Here is a 12,124-nt window from a genome sequence, read left to right on the forward strand (position 1 = left end):
TGGGGTGTATATGGTGACATATATGTACTTGCAAAATTGATCTAAAGGCTGCAAACATTTGATTCAGTTTAATTAAAATAGCAAGTAGTGCACTGGTGTAAATTTAAGGCAGCATTTTTGTAATTTATTTCTTATCTTTGTTGAAATCTGAATCCAGTTGGTGTACCACTTGACTTCTAATGTTAAAGCAAAGATGGGCAAATAAAACAGCAAAATTAATTGAAAACAATATTTTTACAGGTGTGACATGTGTGAGAATTATATTTACTACAACATATCTTATTGAAGGGTTGAAATTCTTATCAAGGTCTTGATAAGATACAATGGTGAAACATTAATTCCCAATTTCATGCTAATTGAATATAGGAGTTGGGATGTTATGGGGAGGTTGTATAAGACATTGGTGAGGCCAAATTTGGAGTATTGTGTGCAGTTCTGGTCACCTAACTATAGGAAGGATATCAGTAAGATTGAAAGAGTGCAGAGACGATTTAGTAGGATGTTGCCGGGTCTTCAGGAGTTGAGTTACAGGGAAAGATTGAACAAGTTAGGACTTTATTCCTTGGAGCGTAGAAGAATGAAGGGAGATTTGATAGAGGTTTACAAAATTATGAGGGGTATAGACAGAGTAAATGTGAATAGGCTCTTTCCACTTCGATTAGGAGAGATAAATACGAGAGGACATGGCTTTAGGGTGAAAGGGGAAAAGTTTAGGGGGAACATTAAGGGGAACTTCTTCACTCAGAGAGTGGTGGGAGTGTGGAACGAGCTGCCATCTGATGTGGTAAATGCGGGCTCACTCTTAAGTTTTAAGAATAAATTGGATAGGTACATGGATGGGAGAGGTCTGGAGGGTTATGGACTGGATGCAGGTCAATGAGACTAGCGGATTAATGTTTCGGCACAGACTAGAAGGGCTGAATGGCCTGTTTTCTGTGCTGTAGTGTTCTATGTTCTAATGTTGTTTTCAAACTATTTCAAAAGCATTTAGCAAATTAGTTTGTCATTTAAGCAGATCTAAGGGATCATTTATTGTTTTAATATTAAATAGATACTTTTGTATTTTTAACATGGCCTCTCAGTTGCTCTTTGTCACCCCTATGGAAATGGTGAGATCAGCACGAGGGAACAGCTTGAGCTTGTAGAAATCCTTATAGGGATATTATGAACGAAAACAGAATATGCCAATCATGATATCATGGAGAAGTCCATGATATCTGAAGGAAAGTTCAGCTTAGAGCATCAGCTACTTCCCAGCAGTAAACAGCAGAAGAATATCGATAAGTATATGGATATTTGCTTTTATAATATTGTTAATTACAGGCCAATGGAGAAAATAAACAGGACTATTCAGATATTTTTAGGTGAAGGGTAAATTAGTGAAGATGCAGCACAAATAAAGAAAATGAATGTTATCCCTCTATGTTCTATTCAACACACATGCTTCAGTTTTTTTTTATTTTTGATGATGGTTGAAAATATTAGACAATGTTGCCAAACATCATATTTCAAAACTGAAATTGTTGGAATCCTCATAAAAATTAACTGTAAAACACTTTTCTTTTATCTTGTAATATAGCTTATTCTATAAGGAAGACATGAACCCTCCATATTATTATGTTGTTATCAGTTTCCCCTGGGATCATGGAACTCTGTTGCTAAGTGGCAAGGTGGCCAAAAGTAACTAACATGAATAGACTCTGTATGCATTTAATCCTGCCCAATCCACCAAATAAAATGTTGAATATGATTTTGAGCACCTAATCAGATCTGTCAGTGTGGCACATGATTTTGGTTAAATTTAAAAACTCCTCTCAAGCACTCTGTTCAGTAGAGCATAATACCACCAAGTCCCAGGTAGTTAAATCAGCACTGCACTAGTTCAGTCCTACGTTGCTGCAGTCTAATACCAGGCTACTTATTTCTTAATAGAAGTCTTCGCCTGGGATCTCTCCCTGGGCACAGAGGAACTTGGATTTATTATATAGCAGCCAGTGAATTAATATACAGTATTTCTGCAAAGGAGATGGGAAAATGGATGCCATATTCTTATCTCCTAGTAAACAGACATAAATGTCAAAAGAGACTGGAGACTACTTTATCAGCTTGTTAGGAAGAGATTGTGGACAGCTGCATGAACAAAAGTGTAGGAGAGAAATTAATACACCATGTGATTTCAATTTTTAATCATCTTAGAATTGATTGCCTGTGATGGTTGCAAGGTCTCCCCCATGATTCAATCCAACAATATAAAACTAAGTACAGATAATTTGTACTAACCTTTGCTGTCCTGCCATGCTCAAGACAGTTCTGAAGATCAAGTTTATCATTATACATGGCAACCAGTGGTCTAAAAAAAAAGAAGAGTTGATCAGTTTTCTACTATCACATTATGACCAGTGACAGTCAGATGACATTAATTCAAAACACATTTTACAGTTCAAAACACTGGGTCAAGAGCCTATAAGTGGGCAAATATCAACGGCTGCTACTGTTGTATTTACCAAATTATCTTTCAGCCCTCATTGTAAACATCAATTACATGTTTCCAAGGCAAGTTGGATACCAAACTGTGCTGTGTGGTAATTTTGTTTCTTTTTTCTATAACTGATGAAATATCAAGTCTGCATGGTGATTATGAATGAACAATGAACAATAATTGTCTCAAGAAAAGTGGAGACTTGGAAAATATGGTTATGTTAGTACATACGAATTGCACAAATAAACTAAAGAGGTATTGCTAACATGTAATTGGCGCCAAATGTAAAGACACAACTGTCTTCCTTATTTGTGCAAGAAGTAGCCATCAATTCTGAACTCCAGCTAAATTAGTAAGAACTTGCAAAAACTCTTGGCTGCTTAACTACTTTTGAAGTAATTTATTTCCTCATAACAAAAACAGTTATGAACTTTCATAAAATCAAATAAGGAATTTAAATTTCTTGATTCAAGCAGTAATTTACCAAGAAGTCCCAGACTTAATCACTAGTTAATGCTGAGTTAGTGTTTTCAAATATTCAGCATTACAATTGTGTATAAGATGATGAGAGGCATTGGTTGTGTGGATCGTCAGAGGCTTTTCCCAGGGCTGAAATGGTTGCCACAAGCGGTCACAGATTTAAGGTGCCGGGGAGTAGGTACAGAGGAGATGTCAGGGGTAAGTTTTTTACGCAGAGAGTGGTGAGTGCGTGGAATGGGCTGCTGGCAACGGTGGTGGAGGTGGATACTATAGGGTCTTTTAAGAGACTTTTGGATAGGTACATGGAGCTTAGAAAAATAGAGGGCTATGGGTAAGCCTAGTAATTTCTAAGGTAGGGACATGTTCGGCACAACTTTGTGGGCTGAAGGGCCTGTATTGTGCTGCAGGTTTTCTATGTTTTACAATTAGTCTTAACATCACCAAACAGGTAATTTCTAAATGAGCTGTGTTTTTCAAAATGATTTGAGGTTTAAGATAATACTTTGTTGAGACAAGTATCTGATAAAAAGATATCAGATACCTTTTTTTTTTATACGGGAAGGATGGCCCCTTGGTGACTTAGTGAGGAGCTAGTGCCCGATAAGCAAAGGGACACTGAGAAGCTGATTTTACAAAAGGAAAGAGTAAGTTCTTATAAATAAGGATGGGCTGTTGAATTATTCCACATGGCTAAACACACCACTGCATCCAAACTATAATAGCAGATGCCAAGTATTTTATTTGATGTCAATAAGTTATTCTTCTGAGCACTGCTCTATTTGTACTTATAGTTGACCAAATAAAGTCACCTACTAAAAGATCTATTCTTAGCAGTAAAGACCTAATTGTTCTATTTTTTAATTGGAGCTCTTATCCAAGGATCGTATAATTCTACCACATCACATTTCCCTCAGCACCATCGTTGACAAAGGTCAGAACAAGATGAATTAATTCACAATTGAAATTTTGAATGAATTGGAATGTGAACACTTTCTTGACTTAATCAGACCATCCAATTCCCAAACCTTTGCGAAAGAAGTCAAAGAAGAAAGCTGCCAAATGTGGCACTGTAGAAGCATGAGACCTTAAGAAAATTCATTTTGGCTTGAGGTACAATATGTAAGTGTGGCATTAGTAGAAGAAGATGCTCACATTATAAGCCAGTGGTATAATAAATGCATGAAGTATGCAGATATTTCATACACGCTGAGGAGATGAAATGAATGGAAAAGCCAAAAACAGAACTTCTCCATTTTAAGAAAAGTTTAGAAACTCTTTTTTTCAAGCTATTTCTTTTGGATTGCTCTCCTAAGGAGTATCAGTGCTGTAGAGGGTGGAAGTCTCTCAGCTTCTGGAAAAGGCACCCTGAATTAAGGGTGTTAAGTCTGTCAGAAATAGAGCAAATGCTACTGAATGAGGAGGAATATACACTGAACTCTTGAGGCTGACAATCTTACAAACAGCATGGTTCTCTCTCTGAAATGGATTATTTCATTATTTTGTAAGCTGTTCTGTAGGTCAGTAAAATGACCCTATGACATATAAGGAATAGAAACAGCAAATTTAAAATCATACTGACTCCTCTATATTTCTCCCACTTCGAAATTCCTACATCTCCCTTCGCCCCTCAACACTCCTCCTTTGCCAATCCTAGCACTTAGAAATATGAGTGAATTATAAACATGATATTCATTTCATAACAAATACATATTTATATACATAATCTATATTTAAGGAAATAGGCATCATTTGACTTTATCTATAAGCAGTGTCTTTCTCAGAAAGTAATAAGTCAGTATGCCGTCAGTGGACTTGAATCTGAAGCTATTTGTTCAGGTGTTGAATGACTAATTGAACCACAACTGTCATGATTAACATGGTTAGAACTGGATGGTTGCTGAAACTGCAGTAATGAGGCAGCAGCCTGAATATTGTGGCCACTCTCCTCCAGCTCAAACCAATGTGGCTTTATTGCTCATTCCGATCCCAGCTCTCATATCTGAGTGTTCTTCAATTTAGTGCCTAATTCTTCTAGTGTTCATGTTTAAAAAAATTAAATACAGACTATTTTAGCATATGAATCAAAGAAATGAAACAACACCTCTTAAATCACAATATGAAATTAGCATTTATTGTAGAGGTATAATTTTAGAAGTGTTAACACTAAAATAATGATGAGAAGGATTTTAAAAGCCCATTGAAATATACCTCAGAGACTCTAAGGGCAAAAGACGGAACAGGAGAAAACTGGCGCAGGGAGTCAAAACTGAAATGATATATACCAAGGCACTGGGCTTGAGAGCATGATTTTGGGCATTTGCTCTCTACTGTGCAGCAAGACGAGATGACTGACAATTAGTAAATTATTTTTGTGGCAATGAGAACCCTTCCAGGATACAAACCAAGCCACATGAACACAAATGCATGCTTTGCAGCAAAAACATTTGCAGGACAATTCACAGCATTTTCCATTGTAGCTTTGCAGTGTGGAAAAATAAGATGAAGGAACCATGTAAGAATAGAGAAAGAAAGAGAGAAAATCTCAGAATTATATTGAGATGCATAGAGATAATAATCAAAAATGTGATATTCATCCACAGAGTTCATTGAGAATAATAGACATGGCGGAGAGCTGATCTGAGTTTTCCTTTTTTAGGCTTATGGAAAAAGTTAAACATTACTCCAAGGAACCAATGAAAACTTGAGAGATAGAAAGATAGAGAAACAGTGAAAGGAGGCGAAACAGACACGTAAGTCAGAAATGAGGGATTCAGTTCCATTGAATTCCTGTGATTTACGACAGAAGAAGGTTGATTTTTGTTGATGTTTTCATTAAGTTGGTTGGTATGCATAGATCTGTGGATTAGTCAGCCACACAGAATTGTGAGAATTATTTCAGTGCCTATCCATCACCTATCGGTAATTTTTTAAAAGTTTTCACCAACATCTTTTTATAAAAAGTAAGGCGGTCCTGTAATTGCCTTTATCAAGGTGTACTATCAAGATGAGCAGATCTTCTCATTGTTCCTTTATAATTCAAAATGTTCAGCCTTACAAATCATCAGAATGCCCATCATGAGAATTGGATTAATTATGGAAATCTTTAAAGGATTTGTAGAACATGTTTGGTTCTCAGTAAACTCTGATTTCCATCCATAGGTGCTGCCTGGCCTTCTTTATGTTTCTAGTACTTCCTGTTTTTATTTATAAAATATGCTGATTTTAAGAAGTTCTTCAACTCTTAACCACAAATATATCTCCAGTGATACACACATGCTACACTGTGTTTTAGGATCTGAAAATGTGTTGTTAGGCATAATGGATGAAAATATAAAAGATGTAGTCAAATACAGTAATTGGAAACACTGACAGTTTAAGCTTAACTAGTGTGCAAGAACTTAACAGTTTCAGTCTTCACTATTCCTTTCAACTTGCCAAAGAATTTCACCAGATCATAGTCAAGATAGAATATACTTCAGAGATGGGCATCCTTTTCAGGAATAGGAAATATGACCAATAAGTATCAACATACAACCTATCTGGTATTCAGAATGTAGAGGGCATACACACAGAACAGGATATTCCTTGCCAAAAGGAGCTTTGCAGAGGAAAAAAGCAGAGAATTAAAACTAGAGTCAAATGGATATCTATGCTCCATCACAAGAGGTTCTTTGCCCATGGATAGAATATTCTACTGAGTCTCACTGTGTCATGCTGTCCACTGGCTAATTCTCAGTATGGCTCCCTCACCGTTCTTTCACCAACCTGTTCATACCAGGAAGGTTACCCCAGAAGTATCGGGCTCGGTGGGCAGCGGAAACTTCCTTGGCGTCAATCATCACGGGATTACACTATTAAAAAGAAGAGGAAAAATAAATTTATTAATTTCATGAAACTGAACAAAGGCACTTTCAGTGAAAACTTCTATCTTCCCTTGTCACCTTTCCCATTCCATAACACCAATTTGACCTATTAGACAATAGACAATAGGTGCAGGAGTAGGCCATTCAGCCCTTCGAGCCAGCACCACCATTCACTGTGATCATGGCTGATCTTCCACATCAGTATCCTTTTCCTGCCTTCTCCCCATATCCCTTCACTCTGCTATCTTTAAGAGCTCTATCTGACTCTTTCTTGAAAGAATCCAGAGAATTGGCCTCTACTGCCTTCTGAGGCAGAGCATTCCACAGAACCACAACCCTCTGTGTGAAAAAGATTTTCCTCAACTCCGTTCTAAATTGTCTACCCCTTATTCTTAAACTGTGGCCTCTGGTTCTGGACTCCCCCAACATCGGGGACATGTTTCCTGCCTCTAACGTGTCCAATCCCTTGATAATCTTATATGTTTCAATCAGATCCCCTCTCATCCTTCTAAATTCCAGTGTATACAATTATACTATTAGCATGAGGTTCTGGTCATTAACAATGCCCATGAAGAACACAAGTATGTTTTTTCCCATGACTGTTAATCCAACATAGTTGTGCTAGGCATACAGCTGAATTCATTGCCTTCTGGCAGAGGTCAACAACAAGAGGTGAATAGCTCCTTGTAGGCAACCTTTAACAATGTTATGGAGACAAGGTCAGTTTTGTTAAATCCACTAAATACTCTGCAGATGCTGGGGTCAAAGCAACACGCACACCACGCTGGAGGAACGCAGCAGGTCGGGCAGCATCCGTGGAAACGAATAGTCAACGTTTCAGGCCGAGACCCTTCATCAGGACTGAAGAGGGAGGGAGCAGGGGCCCTGAAGAGGGAGGGGCCCTTGCCCCCTCCCTCTTCAGTCCTGACGAAGGGTCTCAGCCCAAAACGTTGACTGTTCATTTCCATGGATGCTGCCCGACCTGCTGAGTTCCTCCAGCGTGTTGTTAAATCCACTAACTTTGTTCATGATATTCATATTTCCTGATCTGAAATACTGGTATTACAGCCTGCCAGACCATTTTTTATTATCGCAAAACAATGCTGGACTCCAGGAACTTTGGGTACTGTAAGTCTACTCCAACAGCGAAAAAAACTTTGGCTAGCCCCTGAGACGCCACTACGTCCAAGAATACCACCATCTTACCAGAAGTCAAAATTCATGAAATAGTTGGCAATCTATTGGGTAGAAAGCAAAAAATGACAAAGAATATATTGTCTCAGATTGGCAGGCTATGAATAATGGGGCCCCCACAGGAATTGGAAGCTGGGCTCTATCTATTCACAATCTGTATCAACAAGTTTGACCAGGGAGATGAAACAGTGTATTTCCGATATGCTGATGATACCACACTAGGTGGGTTTCTGAAAATAGAGGAAGATTTAAAGTAGCTTCAAGAGGTTATTAACAAACTACGTGAGTGGATGAGAAAATGGCACATGGAATATAATGTGGAAAAAGTGAGGTGCACTTGGGTAACAGAAAAACAGAGCAGTTGTCTAATGGTGAGAGATTGGGTAGGATTAATGTTCTAAAGTATCTACAATTCTTGTATATTGAATCTTGCTGGAAGAAAATATGCAAGTGTTGGGAGTAATTAAGTGAGCAACCAGTGTATTAGCTGCTATTATACAAATGAACATAGGAGTAAAGAAGTCCTGTTGCAACTGGTTAGGACATGTATAGAAAATACCTGGAGTATTGTGTATAGTTCTGTTCTCCTTTCCAAAGAAGGGATATATTTGCTATAAGAACCACTGGACTAGTTCCTGGAATGGCAAGCTTGCACTACATGAAGAGAGATTGGGTAGACCAGGACAGTATTCAGTGGAATTTAGAAAAATTCACTCAAAATTGGAAAATTCTTAAAGGGCTTGATAGGATTATGCAGGGAAGGTGTTTCTCCATTCTGTGGAGTTTAAGACCAGCAGGAGCAGTTTGAGAATTTGATGGGGGAGAGTATTTTTTTTAACCCAGTGGCAGGTGAGTGCTTGGAATTCTATATGTTGAATGGCTACATGTGCTTAATAATGTTTATTAAAAACAGAGATCAATCAATTCCTGCATATTAAGGGAATCAAGGGATATGGCAAAAGTGATGGAACTGGAAAAAGATCAACCATGTCCTTGTGAACATTGGAACATGCTTGAAGGGTCATATGGTCTAGTCCCTCTATTTCTTTTCACTGAAATCTTATATCATTAAAATCTTGTTTTACAGAAATACATTCTTTTTTAAACCAGGTCAAAGGTACAAAATCACCCAATGGGTTTCTACTGCCCTTACTGGGCATCGATACAGAGCAATGCAGTGAGCTAAATAATTTCTCAAAATCACCCAAGGTGGAAGCTTTCTTCTAGGTTTTTAATGAGATCTCTTACTTGTAAAAAGATATTACTGTTTCAAGGGCAAATAAAGAATGGATGGAGATGCATGTCTTTTCACTGTGTGGTTCAAATCGAATCAAAACCCGCAAAGGAAAAGATATAAAGACAGCTTATGTACAGGAAGTGATGTTCATACAAAATGAACTGTGCAGCTAGAAGCCTGAACACTCCCTGCCTGGCATCCATAGGATGTCAAACTTAATTTCTGAAACTAAAAGTCAAACGATCATTTTATTATCTTTGGCAAAAGAAGAATAGTTTCAGAGTCTAGACTTGCTAACAGCCTTACTGCACAGTCTTTAACCGTTTTTACCTCGAAAATGCTGGCCTTGATGACATACTTGCTCGATGTAATGTCTAATGAGCAGCGAGGAGACATGGAGCTTACCTAGAATAATGATTGGGTGAGTTACCTCTGAAGCGAGTTGTGCATTAATACTTCCTCCAACTTGCAGTAGCCCCTCAGTCAAGAAAGGGGCATGGTTTACTAAGGGAACATTGTTTTGGGAGCAATTACTGCTTTGCAATGCACTGCACTTCTCTGCACAAACCTCTCTTTGAACAAGAAGAAGAATTCTAACCTTTTCCCAATTCATCTGCTCTGCACTGAGAGATTACTTACAAATGTGCCAACCATTGCAAAGGCTGCCATTGGCTACTCTGGTAAAGGAATGGACAATATGTAAGAGCTGGGCAAATGCTCTGGTAAGTGATCTCCAGCTTGAAAAATGGACATCCCTTTATTCTGAGGCTATGCCCTCTGGTCCTAGACTCACCCACTATAGGAAACATCCTCTCCTTATCCACTCTGTCTAGGCCTTTCAATATTCAATAGACTTCAAAGAGACACCCCTCATTCCTCTAAACTCCAGCAAGTACATGCCCAGAGTCATCAAACGCTCCTCATATGTTAACCACTTCATTCCCAGAATCATTTTTATGAATTTCCTCTGGACATTCTCCAATGCCAGCACATCTTCTCAGAGATAAGGAACCGAAAACTGCTCAATACTCCAAATGCAGTCTGACCAATGCCTTGCAAAGCCTCAGCATTACACCCTTACTTGTATATCCTCTTGAAATGAATGCTAACATTGCATTTCCTTCCTTTCCACTGACTCAACCTGCAAGTTAACCTTTAGGAAATCCTGCAAATGGCCAAAGTACGACCCCTGTCCCCATACCTCCTCTTTCACCTCCACTCAGGGCCCCAAACAGTCCTTCTGAGTGAGGCAACATTTCACCTGCGCATCTATTGTGCTCCCGAAGTGGCTTCCTCCACATTAGTCAGACCCGTTTTAAACTTGGAGTCTGCTTCATCTCCGCTCCATCCACCAAATGTGGAACTTCCCAGTGGCCAAACATTTTATTTCCAATTCCCATTCACGTTCTGACATGTTGGTTCATGGTCCCTTCTTGTGCCACAATGAGGCTACCCTCAGGATGGAGCAGCAACACCTTATAGTTCTTCTTTGTAGCCTCCAACCTGATGGCATGAACATTGATTTCTCCTTCTGGTAAAAAAAAATTCCACCTGCTCCCCCCGCTTCTATACCCCACTCTGGTCCCTTACCTCTTCTCACTTGCAGACTTCACCCACTATGACCCAACCCAGGTCCAGTTACTGGGCTTAGGGTGAAATGTGCCAATCATGGTGTCTCTGCTGAGCAACAGGAGAATCTCAACAGAAAAGTCAAGTGGGGGATCTTGTCAGCTATGTCCTTAAGACCCCCCTTACCTCTTTTCACTTGCCTATCACCTTCCCCTGGGTTACCTCCCTTTCTCCTATGGTCCACTCTCCTCTCCTATCTGACTCCTTTCTCTCCAGCCCTTTACTTTTCCTACCCACCTGGCTTCACCTATCACTTTCTAGCTATCCTCCTTCTCTTCCTTCCACCCTTTTATTCTGTCATCTTCCCCCTTAATTTCCAGTCATGAAAAAGGGTCTCAGCCCAAAACTTCAATTGTTAGTCCATTTCCATAGATGCTGCCTGACCTGCTGAGTTTCTTCAGTATTTTGTGTGTGTTGCTTACAACCTGAGGTAGTCTTGATGATCCTCTCTCACTAGGAAGCTGTTGTACATTTGTTCAATGTCTACCACCACTGCAACAGCCTCAGTTCTGAAGTACATGCTAACCCCGAATAGACTGCTTCTGAGACCTGGAGCTAGCAAGAGCACATTGTTCAGTGATGTGCATTAGAAAAGACTTGAATCAAAGATGATTGGTATTTGTAGCAACACACATAAAAGTTGCTGGTGAACGCAGCAGGCCAGGCAGCATCTCTAGGAAGAGGTACAGTCGATGTTTCGGGCCAAGACCCTTCATCGTTCGCCAGCAATTTTTATGTGTCATTCACCAGCAACTTTTATGTGTGTTGCTTGAAATTCCAGCATCTGCAGATTTCCTCGTGTTTGCGATTGGTACTTGTCCTTGTTTATGGGAGTGTTAAATACCAAAGTTGGGCAGGTACCAGCTTTCATTTTTGGGATCTGATAGATCATGATTGTTCCTGAAGGGTGTCTCCATGAACTCCATGTAACGAGCTTTCATTTCTGGTTTCCTTCTCAATGTGTGACTGAGGGATATGAGTCCACTGTGGACCTCCTGTCTGTTGGTTGATAGCAGTTGTGGAGAGTGGAAAGGAAGAGGAGTTACCCAGCTGTTTGACTCATTGTTGGAAAACTATTTATTCATGATTTCAAGGAAGACTTCATCTTTGACGGAAGGTGCTGGCTTATATTCATCTCCTGAGTGACCGACAACCAGCTTGCCTAAATCTGGTTGAGCAAAGGTAAGTATTTCAGGGTGCTTGGTTTGCTTACCTACAATCTTCTCTTTCATATGGATTCCT

At 39.3% G+C, this 12,124-nt stretch overlaps 1 protein-coding gene across 15 annotated transcripts in view; it reads right to left on the minus strand.

The window, feature by feature from the left end:
- dnmt3ab (DNA (cytosine-5-)-methyltransferase 3 alpha b) overlaps window positions 1-12,124 on the minus strand; it is a 514,213-nt gene that overhangs the window by 36,648 nt on the left and 465,441 nt on the right. For 12 of the 15 annotated variants that reach the window (XM_072251369.1, XM_072251365.1, XM_072251366.1 and 9 more), the window contains 2 exons: window positions 6,710-6,810; window positions 2,281-2,350 (listed from right to left, as the gene is read on the minus strand). In XM_072251369.1, coding sequence (XP_072107470.1) covers window positions 2,281-2,350; window positions 6,710-6,810 — 171 coding nt within the window. Of the gene's footprint in view, window positions 1-2,280; window positions 2,351-6,664; window positions 6,811-12,124 lie in introns of those variants that run through there. The other 3 variants (XM_072251371.1, XM_072251363.1, XM_072251377.1) reach the window with 2 other exon arrangements.

The sequence above is a fragment of the Mobula birostris genome, chromosome 2, assembly GCF_030028105.1.
Source record: "Mobula birostris isolate sMobBir1 chromosome 2, sMobBir1.hap1, whole genome shotgun sequence".
In the NCBI taxonomy this organism is placed as follows: Eukaryota; Metazoa; Chordata; class Chondrichthyes; order Myliobatiformes; family Myliobatidae; genus Mobula; species Mobula birostris.